Raw genomic sequence first — 14,286 nt, forward strand, 5'->3', positions numbered from 1 at the left:
TTGGGGGCTGCATCCTGAAGGATGGGGAGACACGTCCTGTTTGGGTGCAGAAGGAAGAGCACACGAGGCTGTGTGACTGCTCAGCTGAGGTGCAGAGGGCAGGAAGCGGGTGTGTCCAGGTGGAGTTGGGTGACTGGAGTAGAGAGTGCACAGAAGGGGGGTCGAGCAGAGAATGGGGGGACAGCCCAGCTGTCCCCAGGCCTTTGCCCCCAGGCCTTGAGGGTCAGCCCTTATCTAAAGGCCACGGGAACCGGCGAAGGACGTTACCAGGGGAACCTGATCCAATGCGCCTTCTCGATGGCACTTTCGCAGTGCAGGGAGGGTGTGAGGCTGGACACAGGGGAGGCCCCCGGGGATGAACAACCAAGGGACTCCATGACTACCACTGGGGTACCCTGGAGGAGATGGACCTAGTAATTATGGTGAGCGCTGGAAAGAGGGGACATTCTCCAGAGATTCTTAGGAGGAGAACTAACAGGTCTGGTCAGCAGAAATGGCTGAGGACGGAAGAGGTGGCAGCACCACCCTATGTGCAGGAGGAGTCATGGGAGGGACAACGGCAAGGAGCACTGCCAACTGCAGTGTCTGGAGAGAGCCCACTGCACCCCCAACCTGGAGAGGACGGGCGCATAGTAGGTGCTCAGCAAAGAGTTGACAAATGAGGGCTGAGTGGGTCCCTAGGTCTGCGTCCAAGGACGAGGGTGGAGAAGAGGTACAGACTAATGCCTTGAGCAAGGGAAGGCTCCGGAGCTGAGATGCCAGCTTGATGCCCCTGCGTCATGTTCTTCTTTAGGTAAAGAGACCCATGTCCATCCGTGGGCTTAGACACCTGTCGGCTCTGGGTGGTAAACCTGTCATCTGGTGGCTAAAGGGAGTTGGAACTAAGTGACCCGCCAGAGAAAGGGAGACCCCAGGCTTCTATCCAAGAACCTGGAGCCCTCATCCCCTGCAGTCACAAGGAACTTCCCACTGAGAGCTTTTTGCAGCAATAGTGGCATCCCCACCCTGGCCAGGGGCATTTAGAGTGACTTGGGACCCCCCTCCCCCCCCCCCCCCGTGCCTGCAGGGGTTTTGGTGGTGGAGGGGCTGTGCTCTGAATAACTCCTCTTTCTTCCCCACCTGCACTCGGAACCAGAGGGGAGGGGAGGAAAGTGGAGATGGGCCAGGGCAACCCTAATCCTATAGCCCCAAGCCAGTATCCTAATTGAGCCCAGTGACTTTGCTCCTGGAGCTGCAGACTCCTGGCTGAGCAATGGCGGAGCAATGGCCCAGCCTGCCCCGGGTCCTAAGGCGGCCTCCTGAGCTGGGTATCCAGCATCATATGCATCTCCAAGCAAGTTAGCCGTAGGTTGTCCTGAGACTGCCCTTGTTCTTGGTCTCATGACTCGTTCTGTGGCTCTCAGCAGCTCTGCATTGCTGGTCTGGAGGATGGAGTGTGCTCCCTCTGAGGCTGAGGTCATGGTTTGGGGCCGGGTGGGCTTTGCCGTCTTCCACTGAATCCAGTTCCCAGCCTGATGTTGGCAGCCTGCGAGGCGCTGCATCCACGGCACTCCGGGCTCTGCCCGTGTCTCCAGGCACAGACTGCTTCCTCCTCCAGAGAAGCTCTGTGGACTTGAAGCAGGTCTCTCCTTGACCGCCCTGGCACTGTAGAATGTGGGCAGCCGCCCTGGCCCCTGCCCACAAGGTGCCAGGAGCACCATCTCCTGGGTTTCGACAACCAAAATTGTCTGCAACACCTAAGTGTCCCTTGGGGGATCAATTTGCTCCTGATTGAGGGCTGCGGCTTTAGGGCTACCCTTCCAAAGTGCTGGCCATGAGCACGCAGCCACCAAGCACTTGAAATGCGGCTTGTCTGTTTGAGGTGGATTGTGGTCAAATACACCCCAGGCTCTGAGCACTTGAATGACGAAAAGAATGCAAAATATCTCAAGAGCAACTTCTTGGCATTTATGGTATTTGCCACACTGCTATCTGGGATAGGTAGATATGTGCATTGGGGTATACACATTCAGTGTTTTGGTCAGTGACGTCCACCCGCAGGATGGTACACACATAGAGCCCAGGTGTGCAGCTGGCTACCCCATCTAGATTCACTGTGGCATTTATACGAAAGAATCGACTAAGGACACATCTCTCAGAATGTACTCATTGTTAAGCACAACACAACCGCATTGGTATAATATATTATTAGGATTAATTTTACCTGCTTTCCCTTGCTATTCCTAATGATGTTATGAGATTTTTTTTTTCTGGGCTGGACATGGAATCCAGGGTCTCATGTGTGCTAGGCAAGTGCTCTGCCACTGAATTTACAGCCACAGCCTGAGAAATGGTCCTATTGTGTGTGCGCCTCACATTCTATTCCTCTTGGATGGCGGCTCCAGCCCAGGGCACATGCTGGCTGGGGAGTTGGTCTTAGCTCTAGGCCACATCCTGGCACTCTTACTTCCTAGTTTAGTGACCCTCAACAAGCCACAGAACCTCTCTGGGTCTCACAGTTCTTCCTGGGGGTCAGTTCTTCTAGACCTTGGATCTGAGTTCCCCAGTCCTGGGCTGGGATGAACTTTGTAAGATCCTGAAATTGAAGGTGGTGTTTTATGGGTGTTCTTGATGGGTCCTTCTGTGGCACGCAGTTCTGTTCTTCCTGTCAGGGTTGTGCCCAGGGCCACCTCCCTGCCCTACCACCCCATCTCTCCCAGAGGGAGCAATGTGTTCTTTCTTAATGGGTCCAGTCAAAGACATCCCCGCGTCCCTGCAGCGTGTGCGGGGAGTAGTGGGGACTGCTTTCCCAGGTCTGCAGTTCACCTGGGACAGCTGCTTCCACTCAGCATCTCCCGTCCACCCTCCACCTCCCTCCTCCCAAAGACCTCCCTGTCTCTCCTCTTGGTTTACTCTTCCCTGACACTTGGCAACTTTCAAATCTGTCCAATGTCCCTCTTGGGTTTTGGCATCTGAACTTATAAATGGAGCCCAGATGAAATCCCGCCTGCCCTGGGCAGCTTCCAAGAGGAGGGATCTTTTATTTTGGCATGAACAGTGTAGTGAGGGTCACCACAGTGCAGCTGCCCATGGGGGCTCGGTGACAGTGCTTTCAGTAAACACAAACCCTGTGAATCATGGGATATGGTACAAAACTGCCCCGGACCCAGGACAGTAAAAAGAAATAAGTTCTGGGCCAGAGCCAGGCCTGTGAGCTCACCGTGGTGTGGTGGCATCGTGCTCTGGGTGCAGGGTGTACCCAGCCAGAGGAAGGGGCCGGCAGCGCTGCCCAGATAGTCCTCACCAGGGTAGCTGGAAGCCTATCAGGTGACAGGGGAGGAGATCTGGCCCACAGGACAGGTGTCTCACTGACAGTGAGGCAGGGACAGTGGATTGCATTCCAGTGGGGACTCTAGACACCCTCCCCCAGCTCCACACCACTCCTGAACAACAGCACCTACTGTGCGGGCTGATGGCACCTGGTCACCACTGGGGCACACTGTTGGGCCAGAGACAACCTCTGGGAGCCTCGGTTTCATCACCTATAAAATGTAGATAATGGAGTCGCGATGATGATGAGAATACGGAGGCTGACCCAGCAGGAACCTAATAAGTGGCAGATGGAATCATCAGCATCCACCTGGAACACGTAACCCTCCATCGCTACCCAGGAGGAGCAAATCTACACTACCCAGGGCTGGGAAGTTGGGAGAAGAGGTCAAATAGTAGCAGAGTGTGGAATTAGAATCCGGACTCCAGAAAGGACCAGAATTGAACCGGAAAGCACCCAGGCTAACCCCCTCCTCACTAGGCAAGGCTGTATCTTCTCTGGGCCTCAGTTTCCGCCTCCATGCAGGGGTGGAAGGGCTGGATCAGAGCTGCCTCTAAGGGCCCTTCCTTTCTGACTTTCAGTGCTTCCCTGTCCCTTGGTGAGTTGGGGCATTTGGAAGGGCCCTACTTGGACCCCTGGCCAGTGCTGGGTTCTCCCTGTCCCTTTCTCACCAGCCAATACATTCTTGAACCAGCGTCCTCTCCCAGCTGCCTGAGCCCTCACCACCCGCCCTCACCCCAAGTGTCCTGTGTGGGGTGCAGCTACCCACGGGGACTCGGTAACTGTGCTCCCCCCAGAGCCCCTGTTGGGCACCACTCGGGCCTTTGCACCATGACAAACTGGGCCCAGGTGAGCCTCGCTTGCTCTCCCCGTCACCTGGCAGGTAGAGAAAGTAGGTCTTAGAGAGTCAAGACTCTGGCCTCATGGTGGGTGGTTGGTGGAATCAGGAACCCACACCTGGTCAGTACTGTCCAGATTTGAGCTCCCCCATGCTCCAGTCCTCACCTGGTCCTAAGTTTTCCCAAAGGACAGAGTTGAGGCACTGGGCAGCCCCGGAGTAAGTGTCCTGCTGATGGCCCTGGCAGCCTCTGCCTTCTGCTGGTTCCAGCAACACCCGCAGCTTGGCCATCTTCTCTCAGGTAGAGAGAGGGCTGTCCTCCCAGCTCACAGGTGAGGTGGCTGCCCGAGCTGGACCTGAGCCCAGGGATCCCCAGGATTCCAGGGAAGTCACTGGCCTCCCCTTCCACTCCTGGGGAAGCTGTCTCCATTTGTTTCAGAAAACTGGGCCCATGGGTGGACCTGGTGACAGCAGCACAGTCCTTTCTCCACCTCAGCTGCAAGCTGTCCAAGCGGTGTTTCCCATGGCAACTGCAGTACTACTGGGCACAGCGGCCCCCGCCAAAAGGCAACCGTGACCTTCAAAATGAGGAAGGAGTCTGTGCCTTGCAGTGGCCTGTAGGGGCCCCATGCTGGCCAGGGGTGGGAACAGTCCCTGGAAGAGCGCACTTCCTCCTTCCCCACCGCAGGCCGCTGACCGCAGCCTCCCTGACGATTCAAGCCACGGTGACTTTATCCTCAGGGTTGGCTCTCGGCCTTTCCTGTCAGGACCCAGCGCAGTATCCAGGGCCCCTTTCAGGAAAGTAGGGGCTGGGGATGTGGCTCAAGCAGTAGCGCGCTCGCCTGGCATGCGTGCGGCCTGGGTTCGATCCTCAGCACCACATACCAACAAAGATGTTGTGTCCGCAGAAAACTAAAAAATAAATATTAAAAAAAAAAAAAAAGGAAATGGGTCAGCAGCCATCAGGACAGAGAGGTGGGAGGATTCAGGGGACCTTTGGGTAAGGCATGTCTCAGGCCCACCCCAAGCTCCCCCACCCCGATGTGATGGGGTCTTTTCCTCCTGCCTGCAAGCCCTCTGAGAGGTCAGCGGCACCACTAGCCCTGCAGGAGTGGCACCAGCCCTTCCCTAAGGCCCTCTGGTGACGGTTTCCTCCTGGGGCAATTGTCAACCATCCCGTGCACCGTGAGGCTGGTGACAGGCAGCAAACATCCCCCCTCCCCACCCAAAAGAGTCTTCGACTTTCCAGAGAGAATGAGTGGATTGTTCTGAATCTCTACCCCTAGGAAGTAGTTTCAGATAGGTCCCCTGGACCAAGCCATTAGTAAAGTCCCTGCCACCCTTCTAACTATGAGACCTCTTAAAGGGCCAGGGTGGATGATTCCATTTACTTGAGATGCCCAGAAGAGATAAATACGTAAAGATGGAACAGAAGCTAAGAGGAGGGGGAAACGGGGTGACGACTAATGGGTCCAGGATTTCTTTGGGGGATGATGAAAACTGATTGTGGAGATGGTTCACACGGCTGTGAATTAGACTAAAAAACCTCTAAACTGTACGCTGTAAGTTGGAACAGTGTGTGGTATGTGAATTACGTCTTACAAGTAACTGAAAAAAAAGAGAAAAACCCTCAACATTAAAAACAAAGAACAATCCAATTCATAAATGAGCAAAGGATAGGAAAGACAGTAGAATGAATTGGACGTGACTTTCCTAGCTTCATGAATGAAGGCACGAACAGTGAAACTCCCCATCATGTTCAACCACAAGAATGGGACATTCTACTCCATGCATGGACTACGCCAAAATGCACTCTACTGTCATGTGTAACTAAACAGAACAACACTCCAAAAAAATTAATGACAATATATGTCCTCATACATTAAAAAAAAAAGATCAGACATTTTACCAAAGAAGATATACAGGTGGCAAGTTACCATATCAAAAGAGGTTCACTATCATCCGCCACCAGAGAGTGCAGATTAAAACCACAATGAGCTCTCCCTCATACCTACAGGATTGGCTAAAACAGAACAGGAACACGGGAGAGACGGCCACCCACACACACTGGTGGGATGTGAATGGTCTGGACCCTCCAGAGAGCAGACTGGGGACTCAGACCAAAGATAAGCTCACCTTCTACCCAACAGCCCCACTTTGGGACACATATCCCAGGGAAATGGGACACACTGTCACACACAACACTACACGCACGTGTCATGGCAGCTTTACTATAGGGACTAAAAACCAGAAATGACCCAAGCGTTCTTCAGCTGAGGGAGACTAACCCAGCCAGGACGTGCGCACTGTGGAATATTCAGCAAGGACTGGAGCCGGCTGCCTGATACAGCAACTCAGAGGAAACTTAAGGAAATTATTCTGAGTGGGGGAAAAAAAATCTCAAATGATATATACTTTGAGATTCCATTTAGCTGACGTTCATAAAATGACACAGCTCCAGAGATGGCGAACACAGGAGAAGTGGCCTGGTGCTATGATTTGAATATGGCGTGTCCCCTTGAAGCTCAAGTTTGAATTTGGTCCCCACGGGCAGTTATGAAGAAGGTGGGAACTTCTGACGCATGGGGGAGTGGGGTGCTGCAGGAGGCGATGGATCAGAGGAGGTCATCAGGCAGAGCCCGTGATTGAATCCTGGGTGGCTTATGGGGAGACACGTGCTCCCTGTCTCTCACCAGGGGAGACGGTGCACCGGCTGGGACCCTTCCAACAGGAAGGCGCTCACTAAGTGCCACCCCTTGCCCTTGACCTCCAGAGCCACGCACCACAATAAGCCTCTTTATAACGTGCCCAGTCTGAGGTGTTGTGTTATTAGCTGAAAATGGATCAGGATACTGGGGCTGGCAGTGGCAGGAGGGCAGACGTGGTACAGAGGGGTGGCATGCTGGAGCCTTGGGGTGATTGATGGTACTGTTGTTGTGTTGGTTGTGGTGGTTCATGTGATAAAACTGCATAGGAGTACACGTGTGCACACACACATGTGCAATTGTGTGCATGCTAAATTGGTGATGTCTGAATAAGCTCTGTGGATTGTACCAAGGCTGGTTTCCTGGGTTGGTACTGTCAATTATTTTCAATTATACACAATTACTCACAACTGGGAGGAACCCAGGGACAGCACACAGGACTTCCCTGTACACTGAGGATCCATAAGCATTTCAAAGTGAAGCATTTTATTTATAAAGAACTATGTAAGGATTTGAGAACTGACGATGGGCCAGCACCATGCTAGGTGTTGGAGGTGCCCTGAAGAAAGAGACACAGGCTGTATCTGTCCTGGTCAGGATGTTTGTATTACTGAGTGACAAAACAATTTCTAAAAAACAAAAAACAACAACAACAAAAAAAAAACAAAAAAACCAACTTCTCATAGCCGTCAGTTTTTCAGGAATGTTTCATTTTGATGTTGAGGTTGTAAGTCCAGGAGCCAACCTGCTTCTCTCCCTTCCCCGGCTCAACCTTGATGGTGAGCCTCAGGGTGACAGGTCAGGGTCACCTTTCCTGTGGGTGGAGCTAGGGTCTCAGTGTGATCCCCTCTGAGTGCACCAGCCTCGGCTGGCTGGTGCCCACGCTTGAGCCTTGCCCTTGGAAATGGATTAGATGGTGTCTGGAGCGTTCCCACTCAGGCTCTTGCTGCGGCCCCAGGGATTATACACAGTGTGACCATCAAGGAGACCTGCTGCGACCACTGGCACCTTGGTCGGGAGGGACAGCTGGCTGCCTCTGCCGCAGGCTGTTGGCAAGGGCACAAGTGGGTACTGGCCATCCCTCAGACGTGGCCAAAAGGCAATCTGGCAAGACAAGGGGTGACATGGTCCCCTTGGTGACAGGTGGCACAGGGAGCTTGTGAGGCTGAGCTTCTCCAGAGAGGACACTGGAAACATTCAGCTCTAGAGAGAAATCTTTACCAAATCTCTACAGACAGTGCATGCACATTATAAAATCCCAGAAAAACCTAATGCAGGAAGTAAAATTGGTCCGATCTTTGCGTGTGTGTGTGTGTGTGTGTGTGTGTGTGTGTGTTCTCTTTTTAGATAATAGCTTTTTTTCGGAAGTGTTTTTTGAATGTGTTTAATACCATTTTCTTTATTTGAAGTATGCAGTTTGGTAGCTTTTAGTGTATTCACAGAGTTATGTGACCAGCGCCAGTCAATTTAAGAACATTTTTATCACCCAAAGAAGGAGACCGCGTGTCACATAACGGCGTGAGTACACCTAATGCCACTGAACTGCACACTTAAAATTGGCCCAAATGCTAAACGTCATTCACAGTTTACCATGTTTTTAAAAACCCTTTAGCTATCACCCCTTATCTCTCCTCCCCAACCCTAAGCAACCCCCAACGTCCCTTCCGTGCCTTTAGATCGGGTCCCCCCTTGGCTTCAACACCAAAGGCCCATTCACCCCTCTGTCCTTTGCAGGCCCTTGCCGAGCTCTGCACAGGGGATGGGAAAAGTGAGACCCTGTCCCACCCTCTGCTGGTCCCCAGCCTCGTGGTCTGAGGAGCCATGCCCCTCCCTCTTGAGGTACACACGCACTGCTGTGGGGACAATGCCCTGTGGGTGGCTTTCCAGAGAGGGCGGGATCAGAAACAGGTCTTTGGGGCAGAAGGGCCTGGAACTGAGCCCTAACACAGAGAAGGACTGGGAAACGGTGGGAGTAAAGGCCAAGGAGGCAGTGTCCAGAGGGAGGGAGGGGGAGGTCCAGCCCAGGGACAAGGTGCTGAGCCAGAACCAGATGTGAGGCCACGAGAGGCAACGACGCCCACCTCCAACCTGCTGTCCCCACCATGTCCTACTGGCTGCCGTTTCCCCTGATGGAAGTGCGGGTGCCATTCGCAGAAGCTCCGGGGATGCTTTGTTTCATGCTGATGAGGTGGCCTGTTAGTTTCCCATGACCGCTGTGACAAAGACCACAAGCTGGATGACTTAAAACAGGGGACATATATGGTTTTGCAGCTCTGGAAGCCAGAAATCTGAAATCAAGGTGCGAACAGTGTTGCTTCCCTCCGGACCCCAGAGGGAAGGGCCATGAGCCACATGGTGGGAGGGCTAAGACCCTGGCCAAGGCCCCTGTGCCCCTCTGGGGTCTCCCTCCCAGACACTCTTATTGTAAGCGTCCTCCAGTCTCCCAGACGATGCCCCATGCACACTCTGCTGGGTGCCTAGTGGTGCAAGAGGCCCACCCCAGTGTGCAGGTGCTGCTGTGGCGTGGCCTGATGTGAAGGATACTGTCGGCGTGGTCAGGCAGGGGGTGGGGGGGGCAGAGGGACAGGGGCATGGCCGGGAAGAGGGGTAGGGGGTTGGGGCTGGGGGCAGGGACAGGGGGCAGAGGGCGGGGGAAGGGGACAGGAACTTGGGGTAGGGACAGGGGCAGGGGACAGGGGCAGAGGCTGGGGGGAAGGGCAAGGGCTGGGGGTAAGGGGCAGGGCAGGGGGTGGGGGTCAGGGGCAGAGGCAGGGGACAGGAGTAGGGGACTGGGGCAGAGGGCAGGGGCAGGGGCTGGGGCCTGGGGCTGGGGGCAGAGGCAGGGGCTGGGGAAAAGGAAGTTCAGCTGACAGAGAGGAGCAGGAGCCACACCCACTGCTGTGGATCTACAATCTACAGTTTTCACAGTGACACTGCGAGCCGGCCTCTGTGCCCAGGACCGTGCCGGGCTACAGAACCCAGGGAGGCCTGGTCTCTGCGTGAGAGCAGAGGCTGGGAAACCAAGTCTAAAGCCATGGGCACTGCTGGTGGAGACAGGGGGCAGGCTCTGTGTGAAGTGCCAGGGGTCCCAGCAGTGGGTGGCTACCCTGGTCCTGGAGGAATCCGTCCTGTAAGGTCAGCCCTTGTCTCCTGGCCAGGGAGAGCTGCTAACCGTGGGGCACCCAGGCACGTGAGATGGGGCTCTGTGCCCCCTCGAGGGGTCCATGAGGAGGGACTGTCTCATCCGTTTTCCAGATGCAGCAGCCTCTCTACCTCCTGCTGCCACAGGGGTCTTTTGGGCCCTGCCTCCCTTGACCACTGTGGAGAGGGTTGGTGACATACCAGATGCAGGCACTAGGTGGTGCTGGGCGCCCTGGGGCCACCCCCACATCCCCACCAGTGAGAATCCACCAAACGTGGAAACACCATGAGCTGGAGTTTCTCAGACTTGGGTCATTTGTAGGCATTCTCCAAATCCTTCCTGTGCTGGCAGCTCTTGAAACTGTCTTGTCGAATGTTTTTATCTGATCTAATGGAAAAATATGGTCTCTTCACCATAAATAGATAAATGTACATTTTTTTAATTATGTGAACTTACATACCTGTAAGCTCAGCAGCTTGGGAAGCTGAGGCAGTAAGATAGCAAATTTGAGGCCAGTCTCAGCAACTGAGGCCCTAAGCAACTTAGTGAGACTCCAACTCAATAAAAAGGGCTAAAGATGTGGCACCCCTAGGTTCTATCCCCAGTACCCCCCCCAGCAAAGTCATGTGAACTGTTGAGAACAGTGTTTATTATATAGCAGGAAAGCAAATACAGAAGTGAAGCCATTCAAACAGAATACATTGGTGTGTGCAGCCCGTCACCATCTCCAGACCTCCAGCATACGACAGTGCTATCCCAGGCTCTGAGAACTGGCATCACCTAGATGTGTGTGTCTTTGGAAGGGCTCTGTCCGTTTGCAGGAAGAGGAGCTGAGGCACTGAGAGGTAAAGGGACATGCTTGGAGGCCACGTTGCCAGGCCCAGAAGCTGGCTCCTGCCTTCCCCCTGCCTCTCACGGAAGCTGGAAGGATCTCGGAATTGTAACTCGCCTGTGATATTCACGTGTTCCTTCAACCCCATGATTGTCCAAAGAAGTTCAAATCACCCATGGAGCCTGTGGGACACAGGTGTGAGAGTTAGGTGTCACGGGGTGGTGCTGCTGGCACCACCAGTGGCCCAGGAGAACTCCGACAATCCACTGATCTTCTCTGGATCCCTTGGCCTGTGGCTTGGAAGCTGGATACAACAGGGTCCCTTGTTCTCCACCGGTCAGTCCATCCCCAGCCTCAGGCACCCTCTGCCATACCCTAGCACCTTGCCCCTGCTCAGATGGGATCCCAGGCCAAGCGTTTCCATCCCTCTTGCCAGTCAGGGCTGTAAAATACCAGGGTCACCCTCACCCTTGGTTACCTGGGCAGTCCAATCAGGTTAGGTGGCAATAAGTCCTCGGGACTTTGGCCCCACCTCAGCACCCCTGGACCACGGCATCTCCCGGGGGCAGAACTGGGCAGCGTCCCTCCCCTCATAGTCCTCAGAGTTGCCAACTCTAGGCTGTTCTTGGGGAGGACTCTCATTAATTACATGCTTCATTCTGCTTTTGCAATCTAGAATCTTCTGTGTATTTTGCCAAAAAGGATGTGTGTGTATTAGTCAACACCAGCTACGATAATAGGTATCTCCTGAACCCTTGAATCCCATTTCTCACTTAAGGTTCCGTGAGCAGCTGGTATGTATGGGGCTGTCGGGGACAGGCACGTGGGAGTACCAGGGCCCACCATGAACATGGCAGGTGTGGGCCACCCCCGTCCACCTTCGAGGAGTCACCACTTCCTGCTCCCCTGGTCTTTGGTGGACACTCACCCGGGCCTTTCTCATCTCTCCCCAGTATTGTACCTGGAAGGCTCCGTTCTTGTGTTTGAGGACATCTTCAGACTGGTCGCATTCTACTGTGTCAGTAGGTGAGTAGACCCCGCCCCACAGGAGGTCCTGAGGAAGGTCTTTCCCTCCTCGTTTTCAGGGTGGACTGTCACAGATGTCCACCTGCTGCAACCCCCATCTGGAGACAGCCCAGGCAGCCTTGGTGTCCATGTCAAGCAGAGGGGAGATCACAGAGAAGCCCCAGAGGCAAGGGTGTGGCCCAGAGGATGCAGAGAGAGGGGACAGTCCCTTGGCTTTGCCCGGATAAACACAAGGCAGAGGTGTTAGCTCTGGTGCTCTCTTGGACCAGCTGCTAAGAGTGCCCCTCACCACCCCTGCCCTCGGGCCCCCAACTCCCAATGTCACCAGCGTCAGGGCAGCGTGGAGTCTTGCGTGGCCCTCATCTAGTAAGAGGGACTGCAGCCTCTTCACGGAGGCCACTTTGGTTACTACGCAGCTGCTGGGTGGAGCAGGTGTCACCACCCTCAGTATAGCGCCATTCATTCAGAACTGGTTTCAGACCAACAAGATTTAAAAATACATTTGGGTGCAGAGGTGGGGCTGATGTGTCGGTGTCCCAAAGCAGCCCAGGACTCCAAGCTGCCTCCCGTGAAACCTGTGCTCCACCCGCAACCTTCCCCACCCACCTGTCAGGACCCCTGGGCCCCATGGGCAGGCCCTGCCATAACAGCTGCCACATGGGGGCGCTCGCCAGGCTACCAGCCCTGGGCGAGCTCATTCTAAACTCATCTTTGACATCCTGCCAGCAGTCCCCGAGGTTCCGCACGGAGCTCCCCTTATCCCCATTTCACAGCAAGGCAACCCCAGCCTCAGCCTGACCCCGTGGGCAGCTTCACAGTAGACCTCGGGACAGTCCCACCTGAGGACAACAGGACTGAGTGTCCTACTCCCCGGCCACCCTGCCGGCTCCTGGAGCTGCGGCTGCGGCTGTTCCCAGGCAATCGTGAGGCTCCAGGATGCCAAAATGAGCCCCGAGGGTCCCATGTGCCAGCTCTCAGGAGAAGCCCCATGGGGGCTGGGCAGCAGGTGTGCAGAGGTAGTGAAAAGACCCAGGGCTGGGGGTGGGGGAGGCTAGCAGGACCCCACAACCAGCCCCCAGGGATTGGGCATCTGCATCGCATCTGGCTCTGTGCCGGGCACTGCCCACAGAGGTCTTCTAAGCCCTGCAACAGCAGTGTCCACAGCACAGGGACTCCTGCCCCTAGGATCTCTGAGAGGGGCAGCAGAGCAACTGGCACCAAGCACCCAGGAAACAATCAAGCAAGTTCTCATTGCTGTCGTAGGTGAGGGAACTGAGGCGGGGTGTGGCTGGCCCTGGGTGGCACAGAGAGTTCCGAGCTGGGTTTGAACTGAATCTGTGTGACTCCTGCGCCCAACTGCTTCTGTGAACAGAACCTGCTGTACCAAGGTCACGGCTGAAAGGATGCATGTGCTACCCCCTGCAGCCCCTCCCTCCATAGCTGGAGACGCGAGGTCCTCCTGTGGAGGAGGGGACATGGGAGGCCAGCCAAGGATGGCAGGAAGAGGATTCCGGGCAGGGGAAATCAGCTCAGGAGAGGCTCCACGGGGAGGAAGGGATATGTGGAGACCAGTTAGGGGCCACTGCAGCCATCCAGGCCCTACAGGGAGGCACTGCCCAAGAGGGGTGGGGGCAGCCACTGCAGAGCAGAGAGGAGGCGTGGGGGAGACCGGGAGATGTGGAGGTTCTGTCCTGATGACACCTTTGGCGAACACTACTGTCACTGCGCCTGGAAACCTCTGGTTGATGACTAGTTGCTCAGAAGTCTTGGTGGCCCAGGATTTGAGAATGGCATCAGAAATTGGGGCTGGGTCTTAACAGGACCAAACCCTGAAATCTGCAGAGTCTGACTTTAGCCCAGGTACTTAGCATCAGAATCAAACGTACTGCCAGGCGCTCAGGTGGATGGTGCTGTAAACCCCTCTAAGGGGTTAGGAAGCCAGCCTGGTGGGTCTGCTCAGCTGTTTTTCTTTTAAGGAGAAAGGAAACTGGGCTAGAACACAGAGTATGTCTCACAGGGTTGAAACAGGTCTGTGTTGCTAAACTTTTAGTTGTGAGAGTGTGCATGGGTGGAGGCACGCTGCTCTGTGATGTCAGAGGCACCCCTAACACAGTCCTGGTCGAAAGTGAGAGGCACCAGCTGCAACAGGGGTCTCCGCAGCCGGGTGTTGGCACCTGGAGGGTCCCCAGCCGACCCTCCACCGTGTGAGAGAAATGTTAGAGCGTTCATTCTGAAAATCCCATTTTTAATTTCTATTTTTATGAGTGCTTTTTAATAAACTTGATAGTTTAGGAGGAAACACACGCACACACCTGGAAGTTTGCTTAGTGTTGATATTTCTTGATACCTTTGCTTTAAGGTCCCTGATTCCCACCCATATCTTCCCCACCCAAGGCAGTGCCCCTTAGGACCCCCTTGTGAGCTGTTTAAAAA

The 14,286-nt window shown here is 54.7% G+C and overlaps 1 protein-coding gene across 2 annotated transcripts in view; it reads left to right on the forward strand.

Annotated features, from left to right (window-relative positions):
- The window catches only part of RIN3 (Ras and Rab interactor 3), a 117,029-nt gene that overhangs the window by 63,546 nt on the left and 39,197 nt on the right, over positions 1–14,286 (forward strand). For both annotated transcript variants that reach the window (XM_081288687.1, XM_081288688.1), the window contains one exon: positions 11,781–11,853. In XM_081288687.1, the coding sequence (XP_081144813.1) occupies positions 11,781–11,853 (73 nt within the window). The remainder of the gene's footprint in view (positions 1–11,780; positions 11,854–14,286) is intronic.

The sequence above is a fragment of the Spermophilus citellus genome, assembly GCF_964194105.1.
Source record: "Spermophilus citellus genome assembly, chromosome: 4".
Taxonomy (NCBI): domain Eukaryota; kingdom Metazoa; phylum Chordata; class Mammalia; order Rodentia; family Sciuridae; genus Spermophilus; species Spermophilus citellus.